The sequence below is a fragment of the Pleurodeles waltl genome, chromosome 11, assembly GCF_031143425.1.
Source record: "Pleurodeles waltl isolate 20211129_DDA chromosome 11, aPleWal1.hap1.20221129, whole genome shotgun sequence".
Lineage (NCBI taxonomy): Eukaryota > Metazoa > Chordata > Amphibia > Caudata > Salamandridae > Pleurodeles > Pleurodeles waltl.
Genome location: NC_090450.1, coordinates 124,130,984 through 124,148,815, shown reverse-complemented (window position 1 = coordinate 124,148,815; position 17,832 = coordinate 124,130,984). Strand labels below are relative to the sequence as shown.

At 43.4% G+C, this 17,832-nt stretch overlaps 1 protein-coding gene across 2 annotated transcripts in view; it reads left to right on the top strand.

Moving 5' to 3' along the window:
* NMD3 (NMD3 ribosome export adaptor) overlaps positions 1–17,600 on the top strand; it is a 167,043-nt gene extending 149,443 nt beyond the window's left edge. For both annotated transcript variants that reach the window (XM_069213234.1, XM_069213235.1), the window contains exons 14-16: positions 13,581–13,687; positions 15,805–15,875; positions 17,269–17,600. In XM_069213234.1, the coding sequence (XP_069069335.1) occupies positions 13,581–13,687; positions 15,805–15,875; positions 17,269–17,402 (312 nt within the window). In that variant the 3' untranslated portion in view covers positions 17,403–17,600. The remainder of the gene's footprint in view (positions 1–13,580; positions 13,688–15,804; positions 15,876–17,268) is intronic.
* The last annotated feature ends 232 nt before the right edge of the window (positions 17,601–17,832 follow it).

The following is a 17,832-nucleotide window of genomic DNA, read 5'->3' as shown; positions in this document are numbered from 1 at the left end:
CAACTCTCGCTGTGCCCTCCGCTCCGTCTCCCTCTCAGGGCAGACCTCCTCTTGCAGTCGCAGGGGCAGGTTCTACACCCCCCACCTCCAGAGCCTGCACCTTCATGCCTGGAGATTGAACGGGGCAACCTGAGTTCCTTTTCTGTCCCACCAGGTGTAGTGGATGTTATTTTATTGACCAGGCGACACTCCACTAGGACAGTTTATGCCGGCTGGTGGGCAAAATTTGTGGCTTAGTGTGGAGAAAAGCAAATTGATCCTTTGAAGGCCTACCTTTTTGATATTTTAATATTTGCTTTGGTCTTAGCAAAGAAGGGTTGTGCAGTGGCTACGGTTAAGGGTTATTTGGCTGCTCTGTCAGCCTTTCTTTGTCTCCTGGATCAGCCCTCATTGTTTAAATCACCTATTGTGGTTAGGTTTCTTAAGGGTTTACTTAATAAGTTTCCTCCCACTCCTTTTCATGTGCCTCAGTGGGACCTAAATCTTGTTTTAACCTTTTTAATGGCGTCACCTTTTGAGCCCATGCACTCTTGCACTCTTACCCGTTAAGGTTTTTAGTGCTTAAAACAGTTTTTCTTGTTGCCATAACCTCGGCTAGGCGGGTTAGTGAGCTTCAAGCTCTTTCTGTTAAATTCCCCCTTTACCTTGTTTTTCCCAGATAAAGTGGTGTTGAAAACCAGGGCGGCTTTCCTGCCAAAAGTTGTCACTCCTTTTCATATAGGGCAGACTATTACCCTTCCATCTTTCTACACTCTTTACCCCTCAAAGGAGGAAGAAAGGCTTCACCGCTTGGACCCTAAAAGGGCACTTAGTTTTTATATTGAAAGGACGAAGGACTTTTGCCTGGAAGATCAGCTGTTTGTGGGATATATTGGACAGAGGAAGGGCAGAGTAGTCCATAAAAGAACAATCTCCAGGTGGGTTATCCTTTGTATCAAGATCTGGTTCATCATTCGCCAAAAAGGTTCCCCCTGAGGGTATCAGGGCCCACTCCACCAGGGCTAAGTCTGCTACTTCGGCCCTGGCAAAGGGGGGGTTCTGGTGGTAGATATTTGCGAGGCGGCAACATGGGCGTCCCTCCACACCTTTGCAAAGCATTATTGCTTGGACTCTGAGGTTCGGAGGGATGGCCATTTTGCACGATCTGTGTTACAGGATTTCTTGGTGAAATCAGACAGGCACCCACCTCCGAGTGCGGTACTGCTTTGGGACTCTATTCATAAGGTGAGGAATCCACAGGTAGTTGTATCCATCAGAAGAACAAGTTACTTACCTTCGCTAACGCTTTTTCTGGTGGATACAATAGCTACCCGTGGATTCCTCACAGTCCCACCCGCCTCCCCGTTGCCTGTCTGATTGCACTTGGATATGTGGTTGTATAGATGTATGTATATATTGATATGTTCGGTGGCATGTGTAGCTGCAGATACACATGCTGTGCATTATCCTGCCATCTAGTATTGGGCTCGGAGTGTTACAAGTTGTGTTTCTTCGAAGAAGTCTTTTCGAGTCACAGGACCGAGTGACTCCTCCCTTTCGGCTCCATGGCGCATGGGCGTCGCCTCCATCTTAGATTGTTTTCTTTCCGCCATCGGGTTTGGACGTGTTCCTCTTCGCTCCGTATTTTGAATCGGGAAAGTTAGCTAAAGTATCGAAAATTCGACGGTATTGTTATCGCTCGGTACCGACATTAAGACCACTTCGGCGGCCCTTCGGGGCTTCCACTCTTCACCGAGGCCTGGTCGGCCCGACCACACCCATCGTCCCAGACTAATGGACCGGACCCCCTTCCGTTTCTGTCCTAAGTGTCACTCAAAGAATGCTTATACAGACCAGCACCGGGTCTGTAATCTGTGTTTGTCACCCGAACACAGAGAGGATACTTGTGAAGCTTGCCGGGCGTTTCGATCAAAGAAGACCTTGAGAGATCGATGAGCAAGAAGACTGCAAATGGCGTTGAGACCGAAAGAGCAGCTCGACATCGAGGAGGAGGAAAGAATCTCCATCCAAGAGACTGAATCGGATGAGTCCGACAGTGAACGACCCTCGACGGTGCAACAAACCGTAAGTAAACCTGCCCCGTCCCAAATTCAGGGTCACACCAAGAAAATTAAGGCCATGGGGACGCCATCTCCAGCAGGCCATGGCTCAACCCACCGAAAGGAAGGTGACCAAACATCGGCACCGAAAAAGGCCAAGGAGTTGCTGAGGACTTACGACTCCGGTCGAGAATCCGGCACCGAACTATTTCGACACCGAGTGATCGAATCGACAAAACCCCAAAAAAGCTCCTCGGAACCGAAAAAGACAATACCAGCAGAAACTTCGGTACCGAAAAAAGCGGCCTCGGAGCCGAAAAGAAGCTCTTATACAGAAGAGCAAGGACTTTCCATGCAACTCAAGGAAAGACATCGATTTGAGCAAGAGTTAGGTATGGAAGAACATGACCATACACAACAGAGGTTACATATCCAAAAAGAGACTGGCAAGATTCAGACTTTACGTCCACTCAAATCGAAAAGGAAGCTTGCAATTCAGGAAACAGAAATGCGACCAAAGTGGTTAGAGACAAATCACCACCACCAATGGTCTCACCACAACCATCCCCACTGCACTCACCACAATTGTCACCAGTGGGAACACCGTTTTTGGTGTTCCTATAACACTTGCCTAAGGAACACAAAAAACGTGCCTAGCAAGTAGTTGATGAGGGACAGGCCATATCGAACAACCAGATAAGGTCCACGCTAGACTCTGCAGATACGTCAGCACGGACTGTCAACACGGCTGTAACCATTCGTAGGCATGCATGGCTCCGCAGTTCTGGATTCAAGCGGTGTTAAATATGCCGTTTAATCAACAACAGTTGTTTGGGCCGGAAGTCGATACTGCCATTGAAAAAATGAAAAAAGACACGGACACGGCCAAAGTCATGGGTGCGCTCTATTCCCCTAAAGTCAGAGGCACCTTTAGGAAACCACAATTTAGAGGGGAGTTTCGGCAACAAACACCTGAACCTTCCACCTCCCAAACCAGACCCACCTATCAATCACAATACCAGAGGGGCGGGGGGTTCATGGTTCCTATAGAGGGAAATTCCCAAAAGGAAGGGGAAAATTCCAACCCATCAAACCAAGCCCTAGCAAACAGTGACTTCAATGTCACAACACCCCAACACTTGTCACCAGTGGGGGGGGAGGCAATGCACATACTACCAAAACTGGACACATATTACAACAGACACTTGGGTCCTATCAATTATCCAACATGGTTATTGCATAGAATTCACAGCATTCCCTCCAGATGTGCCACCAAAAACGCACAGACTGTCTCAACAACACTTCGACCTATTTCATATAGAGGTCCAAGCACTGTTACAAAAACAAGCAATAGAGCTCGTACCCAATCACCAAAAAGGAACAGCCGTCTACTCACTATATTTCCTCAGTCCAAAAAAGGACAAAACGTTAAGACCTATCTTAGATCTCAGAACACTGAATCTCTTCATCAAATCAGATCATTTCCACATGGTAACACTTCAAGACGTAGTTCCCTTACTAAAAAAGGAGGAATACATGACAACATTGGATCTCAAGGATGCGTATTTCCACATACCCATCCATCCTTCTCACAGAAAATACCTAAGGTTTGTAATGCAAGGCAAACACTATCAATTCAAAGTGCTACCATTCGGAATAACAGCCCCCAGAGTATTCATGAAATGCCTAGCAGTAGTAGCCGCTCACATAAGGAGACAACACATGCACGTATTCCCATATTTGGACGACTGGCTAATAAAAGCCAACACTCAACAACAATGTCAATTTCACACGCAATATGTCATAGAAACTCTACACAAACTAGGGTTCTCTATAAATTACCAAAAATCACATCTGCAACCATCCCAAATACAACAATACTTGGGAGCAACACTCAACACACAAAAGGCGATTGCCACTCCAAGTCCACAAAGAGTCCAATCGTTCCAAAATGTAAGGTCAAGCATACAACCAAACCAACACTACACGGTAAAGTTTGTAATGAAACTACTAGGCATGATGTCCTCATGCATAGCCATTGTCCCAAACGCAAGATTACACATGCAGCCCTTACAACAGTGCCTAGCAAAACAATGGACACAAGCACAGGGTCAACTTCAAGATCTAGTGTTGATAGACCGCCAAACACACTCTTCGCTTCAATGGTGGAACGCTATAAATTTAAACAAAGGGCGGCCATTCCAAGACCCAGTACCTCAAGCTATTATCACTGCAGATGCTTCCATGGTAGGGTGGGGAGCACACCTCAACAATCACAGCATACAGGGTCAATGGGACAATCAACAAAAACTACTTCACATAAATCACTTGGAACTGCTAGCGGTATTTCTAGCATTAAAAGCGTTTCAACCACTAATAGTCCACAAACACGTTCTTGTCAAGACAGACATGACAACAGTGTACTATCTCAACAAACAAGGAGGGGACACACTCGTCACAACTGTGTCTCTTAGCACAAAGGATTTGGCATTGGGCAATTCACAACCACATTCGCCTAATAGCACAATACATACCAGGCATTCAGAATCAGTTAGCCGACAATCTCAGTTGAGATCACCAGCAAACTCACGAGTGGGAAATACATCCCCAGATCCTCCAGGATCACTTCCACCGCTGGGGAACACCAAACATAGACCTATTCGCAACAAAAGAAAACGCAAAATGCCAAAACTTCGCGTCTAGGTACCCACACCCTCAGTCCATGGGCTGAGGGATCAACTGGTCAGGGTTATTTGCTAACGCTTTTCCCCCTCTCCCACTCATTCCTTATCTGGTCAACAAACTAAGTCAAAACAAACTCCAACTAATACTCCTAGCACCAACCTGGGCTCGCCAACCGTGGTACACAACACTGTTGGACTTATCAGTAGTACCCCACATCAAACTACCAAACATACCAGATCAGTTAACACAACACAAACAACAGATCAGACACCCGAATCCAGCATCGCTCAATCTAGCAATCTGGCTCGTGAAGTCTTAGAATTCGGACATTTAAATCTTCCACAAGAGTGTATGGAGGTCATTAAACAAGCGAGAAAACCTACAAGACATTGTTACGCAAACAAATGGAAAAGATTTGTTTGCTACTGTCACACTAATCAAATTCAACCACTACATGCCTCCACAAAGGACATTGTAAGCTATTTATTACACTTACAAAAGTCTAATCTAGCATTCTCTTTCATTAAAATCCATCTCACTGCAATATCTGCCTCTCTGCAGATTACACATAAAACATCACTTTTTAGAATCCCAGTCATTAAAGCATTTATAGAAGGACTAAAAAGAATCATACCCCCAAGGACGCCACCAGTACCTTCGTGGAGCCTTAGTATTGTATTAACACGACTCATGGGCCCACCATTCGAACCCATGCATTCTTGTCAAATCCAATATCTGACTTGGAAAGTAGCCTTTCTAATAGCTATCACATCACTTAGAAGAGTGAGTGAAATACAAGCATGTTCGATGGCATCTGTCGCTGTAGATACACATGGTATGCATGAGCTCGCCATCTGGTGTTGGGTCGGAGTGTTACAAGTTGTTTTTCTTCGAAGAAGTGTTTTCGAGTCACGGGACCGAGTGACTCCTCCTTCTGTGCTCATTGCGCATGGGCGTCGACTCCATCTTCGATTGTTTTCTTTCCGCCATCGGGTTCGGACGTGTTCCTGTCGCTCCGGGTTTCGGAACGGAAAGATAGCTGAAAACGGAAGATTTTCGACGGTATCGTTGCGATCCGGTTCGAGATAGACACATACGACGACGCGTTTAACATCGAAGCGCTTCGGTACCCTTCGGGGTAGATTTCGGCACCCCGTCGGGGCCTAGTCGGCCCGACCGCGTGGAGAACAACGCCGATGGAACGGACCCCGTTTCGATTCTGCCCCGAATGCCACAACAAATATCCTTATACGGACCTACACTCGGTCTGTAACCTGTGCCTGTCACCCGAGCACAGCGAAGAATCCTGTGAGGCCTGTCGGGCGTTCCGGTCCCGAAAAACTCTGCGCGACCGTCGAGCGAGAAGACTGCAGATGGCATCCACGCCAAAGGAGCGTCGACAGTTCGAGACAGAAGAGGAACAGGAGGAATCCTTTTCCATCCAGGATTCAGACTCCGACGAGCTAGACTCTACAAAAACTGTGAGTAAAACGTCGAGATCAGAACTTAAAAAAGGAAAGAAGGCCCAGGGGACGCCACTGCCAACCGGCCATGGCTCCACCCAAATTCTCGGTGACCAACAATCGGCACCGAAAAAGGCCCATTCAGTGTCGAGATCGTCTGACTTCGGTCGAGACACCGGCACGCAGCCTCCTCGGGACCGAGAGAGTGCTAAACAGAAGCATCGACACCGAGAGTTCGGTGTCGACACGGATCGACGCCGAGACAGTGGCGCCGAAGACCATAGAGGCCAAGAATTTTCGGCACAGAAAAAGAGGAAGGTTACCTCGGAGCCGAAAAAACAATCAACAGGGTTTTCGGAGCCGAAAAAAGCGACATCAGACCCTGTTTCAGGCTCTTATACTGAAGAGCATTCTATGTCTTCACAAATGAAGAAACATAGATTTGAACAAGAACTGCAATCCACTGACGTGGATCACACGCAAAAGCGTATCTTTATTCAGCAGGGGACTGGGAAGATCAGTACCCTTCCACCTGTCAAACGAAAGAGAGCGCTTCAGTTTACTCCTCAGCAACAAACAGCACAAAAGGTAACACCTCCTCCCTCGCCTCCACCTGTAACTCCGGCTTCGCCAACTTACACCCCGTCACATTCGCCAGCTCACACCGCCATGAGCCACGATGACCAAGATCAGGATGCGTTGGACTTGTACGACGCACCAGTGTCTGATAACAGCCCAGACACATACCCAACTAGGCCATCACCACCGGAAGACAGCACAGCCTACTCACAAGTGGTGGCTAGGGCAGCACTATTCCATAATGTGGAACTACACTCGGAACAAGTAGAGGATGATTTTTTATTTAACACCCTCTCTTCAACCCACAGCTCCTACCAAAGCCTGCCGATGCTCCCAGGCATGCTACGCCATGCAAAGGACATTTTCAAGGAGCCAGTTAAAAGTAGGGCAGTGACGCCTAGGGTGGACAAAAAGTATAAGGCGCCTCCTACGGACCCTGTATTCATCACCTCTCAGCTGCCACCAGATTCTGTGGTGGTAGGGGCTGCCAGAAAACGGGCAAATTCACACACTTCTGGGGATGCACCTCCCCCAGATAAAGAAAGCAGGAAGTTCGATGCAGCCGGGAAGAGGGTTGCTGTCCAAGCAGCAAACCAGTGGCGCATCGCAAATTCACAAGCGCTGCTAGCGCGATACGACAGAGCCCACTGGGATGAGATGCAGCATCTCATTGAACATCTCCCAAAAGATCTGCAAAAAAGAGCAAAACAGGTTGTTGAGGAGGGTCAAAACATTTCAAACAATCAAATACGCTCCTCCATGGATGCAGCAGACACGGCCGCAAGGACCATTAATACGTCGGTTACCATCCGTAGGCACGCATGGCTCAGAACGTCTGGATTCAAGCCAGAAATTCAGCAGGCAGTGCTTAACATGCCAGTAAACGAAAAACTTCTGTTCGGTCCGGAGGTCGACACAGCCATAGAAAAGCTCAAGAAGGACACTGACACTGCCAAGGCCATGGGCGCACTCTACTCCCCGCAGAGCAGAGGATCTTATAACACCTTCCGCAAAACACCTTTTAGAGGAGGGTTTCGGGGTCAGGCCACACAAGCTAGCACCTCACAGTCTGCACCGCCCACCTACCAGGGACAGTACAGGGGAGGTTTTCGGGGCCAGTATAGAGGGGGGCAATTCCCTAGGAATAGAGTAAGATTTCAAAGCCCCAAAACCACTACCAACAAGCAGTGACTCACACGTCACTCACCCCTCCCACACAACACCAGTGGGGGGGAGGATACGTCAATATTACGAAGCATGGGACAAAATAACTACAGACACATGGGTCCTAGCAATTATCCAACATGGTTATTGCATAGAATTCCTGCAATTCCCTCCAGACATACCACCAAAATCACAAAATTTATCAAAATACCATTCACAGCTTCTAGAGATAGAAGTTCAAGCACTACTGCAAAAAAATGCAATAGAATTAGTACCAAGCACACAAATAAACACAGGAGTTTATTCACTGTACTTCTTGATACCAAAAAAGGACGAAACACTGAGACCAATTCTAGACCTCAGAGTAGTAAACACATTCATCAAATCAGACCACTTTCACATGGTCACACTACAAGAAGTGTTACCATTGCTCAAAAAACACAACTACATGACAACCCTAGACCTCAAAGACGCATATTTCCATATACCAATACATCAATCACACAGGAAATATCTAAGGTTTGTATTCAAAGGAATACATTACCAATTCAAAGTATTGCCATTTGGTTTAACAACCGCTCCCAGAGTATTCACAAAATGCCTAGCAGTAGTCGCTGCACACATCAGAAGGCAGCAAATACATGTGTTCCCGTATCTAGACGACTGGCTAATCAAAACCAGTTCGCTCACACAATGCTCAAACCACACAAATCAAGTTATACAAACCCTCTACAAACTAGGGTTCACCGTCAACTTTGCAAAATCAAACATTCTGCCAAGCAAAGTACAGCAATATCTAGGAGCCATAATAGACACGACAAAAGGAGTAGCAACGCCGACTCCACAAAGGATCCAAAATTTCAACAGAGTCATTCAACACATGTCTCCAAACCAAACAATACAAGCAAGAACAATACTACAGCTCCTAGGCATGATGTCCTCATGCATAGCCATTGTCCCAAACGCAAGACTGCACATGAGGCCCTTACAACAGTGCCTAGCCTCACAGTGGTCTCAAGCACAGGGTCACCTTCTAGATCTGGTGTTGCTAGACCGCCAAACTTACCTCTCGCTTCTATGGTGGAACAGTATAAATTTAAACATAGGGCGGCCTTTCCAAGACCCAGTGCCACAGTACGTAATAACAGATGCTTCCATGACAGGGTGGGGAGCACATCTCAATCAACACAACATAAGAGGACAATGGAACATGCATCAAACAAAACTGCATATAAATCATCTAGAATTATTAGCAGTTTTTCAAGCACTAAAAGCTTTCCAACCAATCATAACCCACAAATACATCCTTGTCAAAACAGACAACATGACAACGATGTATTATCTAAACAAACAAGGAGGAACACATTCAACGCAGTTAAGCTTGTTAGCTCAAAAAATATGGAAGTGGGCAATCCACCATCAAATTGGTCTAATAGCACAGTTTATTCCGGGGATCCAGAATCAGCTGGCAGACAATCTCTCTCGAGATCACCAGCAAGTCCACGAATGGGAAATCCACCCACAGATTCTGAACACCTACTTCACACTCTGGGGAAGACCACAAATAGACTTATTTGCAACAAAAGAGAACGCAAAATGCCAAAGCTTCGCGTCCAGATACCCACACAAGCAATCCCAAGGCAATGCCCTATGGATGAACTGGTCAGGAATATTTGCTTACGCTTTTCCTCCTCTCCCTCTCCTTCCTTACCTAGTAAACAAATTGAGTCAAAACAAACTCAAACTCATTTTAATAGCACCAACGTGGGCAAGACAACCCTGGTACACAACACTGCTAGATCTGTCTGTAGTACCACACATCAAACTGCCCAACAAACCAGATCTGTTAACGCAACACAACCAACAGATCAGACACCCGGACCCAGCATCGCTGAATCTAGCAATCTGGCTCCTGAAATCCTAGAATTCGGACACTTACAACTTAGCCAAGAGTGTATGGAAGTCATAAAGCAGGCCAGAAGGCCATCCACTAGACACTGCTACGCAAGTAAGTGGAAAAGATTTGTTTGGTACTGCCATCATAATCAGATACAACCACTAGACGCAACTCCAAAACATATAGTAAATTACTTGCTCCATTTACAAAAAGCAAAGCTAGCCTTCTCTTCTATTAAAATACACCTTGCAGCAATATCTGCATACCTGCAAACTACCTATTCAACTTTCTTGTATAGGATACCAGTTATCAAAGCATTCATAGAAGGGCTTAAAAGAATTATACAACCAAGAACACCACCTGTTCCTTCATGGAACCTAAACGTGGTTCTAACAAGACTCATGGGCCCACCTTTCGAACCCATGCACTCTTGCGGAATACAATTCCTAACCTGGAAAGTTGCCTTTCTCATCGCCATTACATCTCTAAGGAGAGTAAGTGAAATTCAAGCGTTCACAACACAAGAGCCTTTTATACAAATACATAGAAATAAGGTCGTCCTACGACCTAATCCAAAAATTTTTACCAAAAGTTATTTCACCATTCCATCTAAATCAAACGGTAGAACTACCAGTTTTTTTCCCACAGCCAGATTCTGTGGCTGAAAGAGCACTACATACATTAGATGTCAAAAGAGCATTAATGTACTACATCGACAGAACAAAAAACATCAGAAAAACTAAGCAGCTATTTATTGCATTCCAAAAACCTCATGCAGGTAACCCAATATCAAAACAAGGTATAGCCAGATGGATAGTTAAATGCATCCAAATCTGCTACCTTAAAGCAAAAAGACAACTGCCCATTACTCCCAGGGCACATTCAACAAGGAAAAAAGGTGCTTCAATGGCCTTTTTAGGAAACATCCCAATGCAGGAAATATGTAAGGCAGCCACTTGGTCTACGCCTCACACATTCACCAAACACTACTGTATAGATGTGCTATCCGCACAACAAGCTACAGTGGGTCAAGCTGTATTAAGAACTCTATTTCAGACAACTTCTACTCCTACAGGCTAAACCACCGCTTATGGGGAACTAACTGCTTACTAGTCTATGCATACCATGTGTATCTACAGCGACAGATGCCATCGAACTGAAAATGTCACTTACCCAGTGTACATCTGTTCGTGGCATCAGTCGCGGAGATTCACATGGACCCACCCACCTCCCCGGAAGCCTGTAGCAGTTCAGAAGTTACCTTCAATTTTGTACATTTGTATATATATTATTTAATCCTTTAATAGGTACATACTTACATTTTTCATTGCGCGGGCACTATTACTATAGTACAACTCCTACCTCACCCTCTGCGGGGAAAACAATCGAAGATGGAGTCGACGCCCATGCGCAATGAGCACAGAAGGAGGAGTCACTCGGTCCCGTGACTCGAAAACACTTCTTCGAAGAAAAACAACTTGTAACACTCCGACCCAATACCAGATGGCGAGCTCATGCATACCATGTGAATCTCAGCGACTGATGCCACGAACAGATGTACACTGGGTAAGTGACATTTTCATTACTATTCAAGAACCCTTTATACAAATATATAAACATAAAGTGGTTCTCCGTACAAATCCAAAATTCTTACCAAAGGTCATATCACCATTTCATCTAAACCAACTGTGGAACTTCCAGTCTTCTTTCCACAACCAGACTCAGTAGCTGAAAGGGCCTTGCATACATTAGACATAGAGAGCACTAATGTATTACATTGACAGAACGAAACAATTTCGTAAAACAAAACAATTGTTTGTAGCTTTCCAAAAACCTCATGCAGGCAACCCTATATCCAAACAAGGCATTGCCAGATGGATAGTTAAATGCATTCAAACCTGTTACCTTAAAGCAAAAATAGAATTACCCATTACACCAAGAGCACATTCCACTAGAAAAAAGGGCGCCACAATGGCTTTTCTTGGAAATATACCAATGACAGAAATTTGTAAGGCAGCCACCTGGTCTACGCCTCATACATTTACTAAGCATTACTGTGTAGACGTGTTAGCAACACAACAAACTACAGTAGGACAGGCTGTATTAAGAACAATATTTCAGACAACTTCAACTCCTTCAGGCTAACCACCGCTTTTGGGGAGATTACTGCTTTATAGTCTATGCACATCATGTGTATCTGCAGCTACATATGCCACCAAACGGAAAATGTCACTTACCCAGTGTACATCTGTTCGTGGCATGGGACGCTGCAGATGCACATGCGCCCTCCCACCTCCCTGGGAGCCTGTAGCCGTTTTTAGTTGCATGAAAATTGTAAATATGTAAATAAATATTATTTTAATACACACTATGTACATACGTTACTACTCCATTGCACGGGCACCTCTTTTATACTCACAACTCCGACCTCACCCTTTGCGGGGAAAACAATCTAAGATGGAGTAGACGCCCATGCGCAATGGAGCCGAAAGGGAGGAGTCACTCGGTCCTGTGACTCGAAAAGACTTCTTCGAAGAAAAACAACTTGTAACACTCCGAGCCCAACACTAGATGGCAGGATAATGCACAGCATGTGAATTTGCAGCGTCCCATGCCACAAACAGATGTACACTGGGTACGTGACATTTTCCTTTTCCTGCATATATAAATGATGGTTTTGATTATGCTGCATCATGAAGGTTTTATGTATATATATGTATTTATTGGAGTTATTGTGGAAGTCGGTTCTCACCTGTTGGCCTCAAAGGCACGTTAAAAATGGGTGAAACTGACATCAGCATGCCGGAAAGGACCTCTAATTGGCACGGTGACGGCAGATGGAGTCGCATGGAGCCATGCAATTGTGACATCCTTGTTTTCCGCCGGATGCTGGCACAAGGGTGAATTCATAAGGTGAGGAATCCACAGGTAGCTATTGTATCCACCAGAAAAAGCGTTACCGAAGGTAAGTAACTTGTTCTTTTAGCAGCTTTAATCTTCAAGGCTAATGTTGATGTGATTTTGGTAGGTTTTTGTAATCTATAAAAAACGATCAAGACAAGTTACCAAAAATAGCCTGAAATGGTTTAACCATGCTAGCGATAGTGGTTGAACGATTAATAAAGTCTTGTAGAAAGAGTTCCCTTCTGTGAGATTCAAGTATTCATCATTCTGTCTGTAAACAATTTTCAATCCATCAAATAAAGGCTGATAACATGTTCGTTTGTGTAGGTATAAATGTTTATACGTGCTTCATTGTTCTCTCACCACTGATGATTTGCGTCTGCTTAATTGCTTGGAAACCACTGCGCTGCCTTATCGTTACTGCATAGCTGCTTTTAACCTGAACTGGGATTAGTCTGTTAAATAATATTGTTTAACAAGGTAAAATGTTCTACAGCATCTTTTATCTACCGAATTGTCTAAATGGCGAACCTCTTAATATTTTTTTTTTTCTATGTGGACCCTTTTCAAAGGGTTTCACAGTGTTGTTGTACGTGGTGAGATTAGTACTTGACTTGGAATATCAAGGTGATGGAAGTTGCTTAATGAGTGCTTTCAGGCTGATGATTTATTTTATAAACAGATGATGGAAATGTATGTTATTTTGAAAGCGAGATTCATGCGCATTATTTACAATAGCAAAAAAAGAAAAACCTTATGGTTTTCCAACATAAAAACACAAATGGCTTATTTTTTAAATGAGACAGTTGTAATTGGTAAAGTCACGTTTATGTGTGATTTATTCTAAAGGTGTTGATCAAGAAGTGCTATGATCGCAACAAACGACAGCGTCGCAGAAACTGGAAACTTAAAGAGATGGATAAAGACAAAGAGGGAATGGATACGGACGATGAAAGGTGCAGATTTTGCTCTACTTCGGACTATTGATTTCGGGAATAGTTATGTCTGAATGATGGTTGGGCACTACACCTTTATAGGACCTTAAACTAATAGATAGCATCGGGTACGCCCTGAGGCCTATTTATGGTAAAGCTAGAGTGAAAACCTAGATTCTGGGTTTGGAGGACCACTCTCACCAAGCTATGGAAAGCAGTTTCTAATTGAAAACCTTAATTTAATTCCTTGTAGAAATGGATCAATGCAGCAGGCTTTTCGAGAGAGAGAGAGAGAGAGAGAGAAAATAAGCAGCACTAAAACAGCATTTAAGTAGGAAAAACAGCACAAGAAATTATTGTATCCAATTTAGTTAAAAGAAGAAAGGGGTAATAAGTAATAATACGCATAAATTATCAAAATAGCATTAACAGAACAAGATCTAGGAATTTAATTTTATATTGCACGCCAAAAAGCGCAAAGAAACTGCACAGTATGAGTCTGTGCACATTACCGAATAAGGCCACTGGAGGTCACTATTAACTCAAAAACGAAATACAGCTTCCAGCAGTAGACTAGAGTAGACTGAAGTTTCGACGGATTTCAGTCTGGCCAGGCACAGTTTTCCGAGGAGGACTTGTTTAGGGGCTTTAGAGGGGAGGGTCACTCTCTACTGGTTCCCGGTCGAGGCAAGCTCCTCTGCTTCATAATTGTTAGTTCTTTTAACCCCAAGGAGGTCCTTTTCAATAAGGAGAACCTACGGCAGACGATTTGGTGAAAGTACTATTGCTCTGTTCATTAAAGGCACACACCAGTAGCGTATTGTCTACACATATTGCACTCAGATCGTGAAGGCACGAAGTCTTTAATAATAATTAGCTGATCTGGAAGGTAGGCTTTTCTACACCTCAAAACAAATTTCTTGTGACCTGCTGCTGCATGTTTTGAGGCTGTTGCCATCCCGTCCAAAGGTAGACCTGTAGGCATGCTCCTAAAATTAGTTTTGTGGGTGGTGTGAATGCACATTGTGACCCTTGTGGTGTTTAACTTTTATACCATGACCGTAATTTATGGCCTTAATTAAAATATAACTATAGCAGTTGGGGTTACCAGTCACGGCTCGCAGCCTGTGGGTGGGGCTCCTCTGCTGCAGGCACGGACTCCCAGCCTGCCCTGCGGCCAATCCTGGCGCTGCTCAGGCTCCCCTATTAGCTATTGAGACACGTCTGTGGACAGTTCTGAAGAATCCCACTCAGCTTGTGGAGCTGGGATCATGATTAGTATATCTTGAATGGAATTGTGTGTGAATCGAATCTTGTTGTAGGGGACCTAAGGGCATCACACCACTCCTATTGGGATAAATAACCCACATCACTCTGCCAAGGCACCCGCAGTGCAGAAAATTAATTGGGGCGGTGGCAGATAAGGGGGAGTAGGGGATAACAAAGGAACTGTGAAGGTAGGAGATCTACAGTTGATCTTTCCTTAGTTTTGAAATTGACCAAACATTTGCCATATTACGTTTGCTTATTTTAAAAGAAAAAAACACTACTCCCCCCGTCAAGGTAACATTTTAAAAAACTTATTTAAAATGGATCCTCCTCACTGCTAGTCCTCCATCAGGCACTTGCACTCTAAAATCAAGGCCGACGGTGTAATTAATGCTTGCACTTTTTTCAGGAATAAACTCCTTTTAAGCATCATCATGGGAATGCTTTGTTCTTACAGCACTTTAGCACTGAAGCTTTCTTGCACTTTAACCCACCATACCATTTGAGTTGTTTTATAATATACCCTGAGAACGATAAATGCAAGACACAGCCGCAAGCCTCATCTATTTAACTTTGTTAAAGCTGCGCGTCACTTCAACTTTCATTTTCATCGAGAGTCTTTGTTTCTCTCACTTACGTTTTTACTTTTTATTTGTTGGCTAGTGCTCTGTGGTATCCGGTTAGTGCATTTTTTTCAGATGTGCTGGTGAAAGCATTGCTTTATTGCATGGAAGGAATTCACACGTAAAAAAAGTACAATGTATAGATTGTTTTGCTTTCTTTAAATTTTATTTCTATGATATAGCTGCAGTGTTTTGTTTACTAGGAACGAGTTATTTTTTGGCTGTTTACATCTTTTACGGTTACAGGCAATATCAGGATTTTCTTGAAGACCTCGAAGAAGATGAAGCAATAAGAAAAAATATCAACATTTACAAAAGTAGGTGATATCTTCGGTTTCTGCCTTTGATATATTTTCCGTTTGAAGTTTCTAATTTTTTTTTTTTCTTGGTGAAAAAACGTTAATTCGTGACATAATACATATAATTATTTTAATATCTTCATCATACCTTAGGGAGGAACTCATCTTGATTATTCCTTTTCGTGGCTCACTTCTGTAATGATTAACACTGGACTGTAGTGCTGTGGTTGGACTATATTTTTCTTTTTGCCTTGTTGGCAAGCCCATTGATTGCCTTTACATGCGTAGTTTTTTTTTCTTTGTGCTGTTCTAGGTTATTTTTTCATTGTCCTGTTCTCCTATTTTTCATTGCATCACGTGATCATCATTATGAAAATAAAGTCTTAGTAAGAAATGCTTTGTCATCTCTTCAAAGTGAGGTTGGCAGTGTTCATGGTGTTGGTGGCTCCTTCCAGAATTGTCCCCCTGCACTTACAAGGAAGGGGTCATTCATGTAATGCTGTGGTGGAGTACCTTCTTTCAGTACATTCACTCCCCTTACTAAAACAATTCAACTTCAAAATGTGTCCGTGATTCAGAAGGTGGAATTAAAGCAACATACCCTAATTTTCGACCAGGGCTGTTATTTTTGTATTTCCATTGTAAACCTGGACTGCACGATACCGTAATTGTTTGTCTTTTTAGTATCTTAATGCAAATAGCTCATTTGGTTGATAAGTACACAATTTGACAATCTCTGTTCCGAGTATTTACTGTTTTTTTTAATTTCTAGAGTTGTCAGTTTTTTTTTTTTTTTTTTTTACTGTTACATCCACCCCTCTTGCGGCTCTCAAAATCATGAAAATATTTCAGTTGTATTAGATTAACAGTTACTAAATGCAAGCCTGATATGAGCCAAGCCTCAAAGGTAATGCGACTCGCCAGTGCCTTACAAAGGATAGAGTTGTGGTCATGTTGGACAAGGAGAGGGACAGTGAGTGAATTGATGTCCTCAACCATTCCAGTATTCTTACCGTGCTAAAGGTCACCAGTCCAGGATAGTTCCATTTCTGATCGTTTTACATCAGTTTTAGATTTGTGTGGTGTAGTTTGATATTTAAGTGTTTTCCACCGTAAGAAAACACTATTTTCTTGTCTTGTTATACAAAGTCTGTACGGCAAAAATGTTTGTACTCTGTAGCAAAAGTACAAATAGGAAAAAACTTAGTTAATCTGACCACACTGGGTAGATGTATTGAATAAAACGGAAATTGGCTCCCTAAACTGCAAGGCAGTACGGCCTGAGCGTTTACATTCAGGGTCACCATGAAACCATGTAATCCTAGTGATCAAAGACTTTGTTTTCAGAGAATTAGGCTTTAAACTATCTGAGCACAGATACTGACAAACTATCCCCATTTGCCTTTCTTAGACACAGACATCCTTGTAGAAAGTGACACAGATGAAGAGGGTGCACCTCGAATTAGTCTTGCCGAGATGATTGAAGATCTGCATATCTCCAAAGATGCTACTGGTGGTGAAGGCGCAGACATGCTAACTGAATGAAATGTCTAAAGTTAATCAATCATGTGCGACGTGTTTGAGATTTGGAACATTAGACTGAAATGATTTTATGGTCAATTAATTGAATTTCTATTATTCAGTCATATGGCTTGAACCCTCGTCAAACTGAAAAGCTTCCATTTGTATGTAATTACTTCTAACATTGGAACCCTAAATATATTCAACATCATCTCCATTAAATTGAGCATGAGTCATTTTATTAAACATTTTAAAAAGTTGTTTTATTATTTTCCCGTTCTATCTCCTAATGCATTGTCTTTTCATACTGCGACATTTGTAACATTGTCAACATTTTTTGTCTACTTTGTGACTTAATGTACAAAACACACTACTTTATAACTTTTGCTGTTGTACTTCTGAAACCGAATGGTCAATAATGCATTCAGCTGCTAGTCTGTTTGAATTCTTTTGG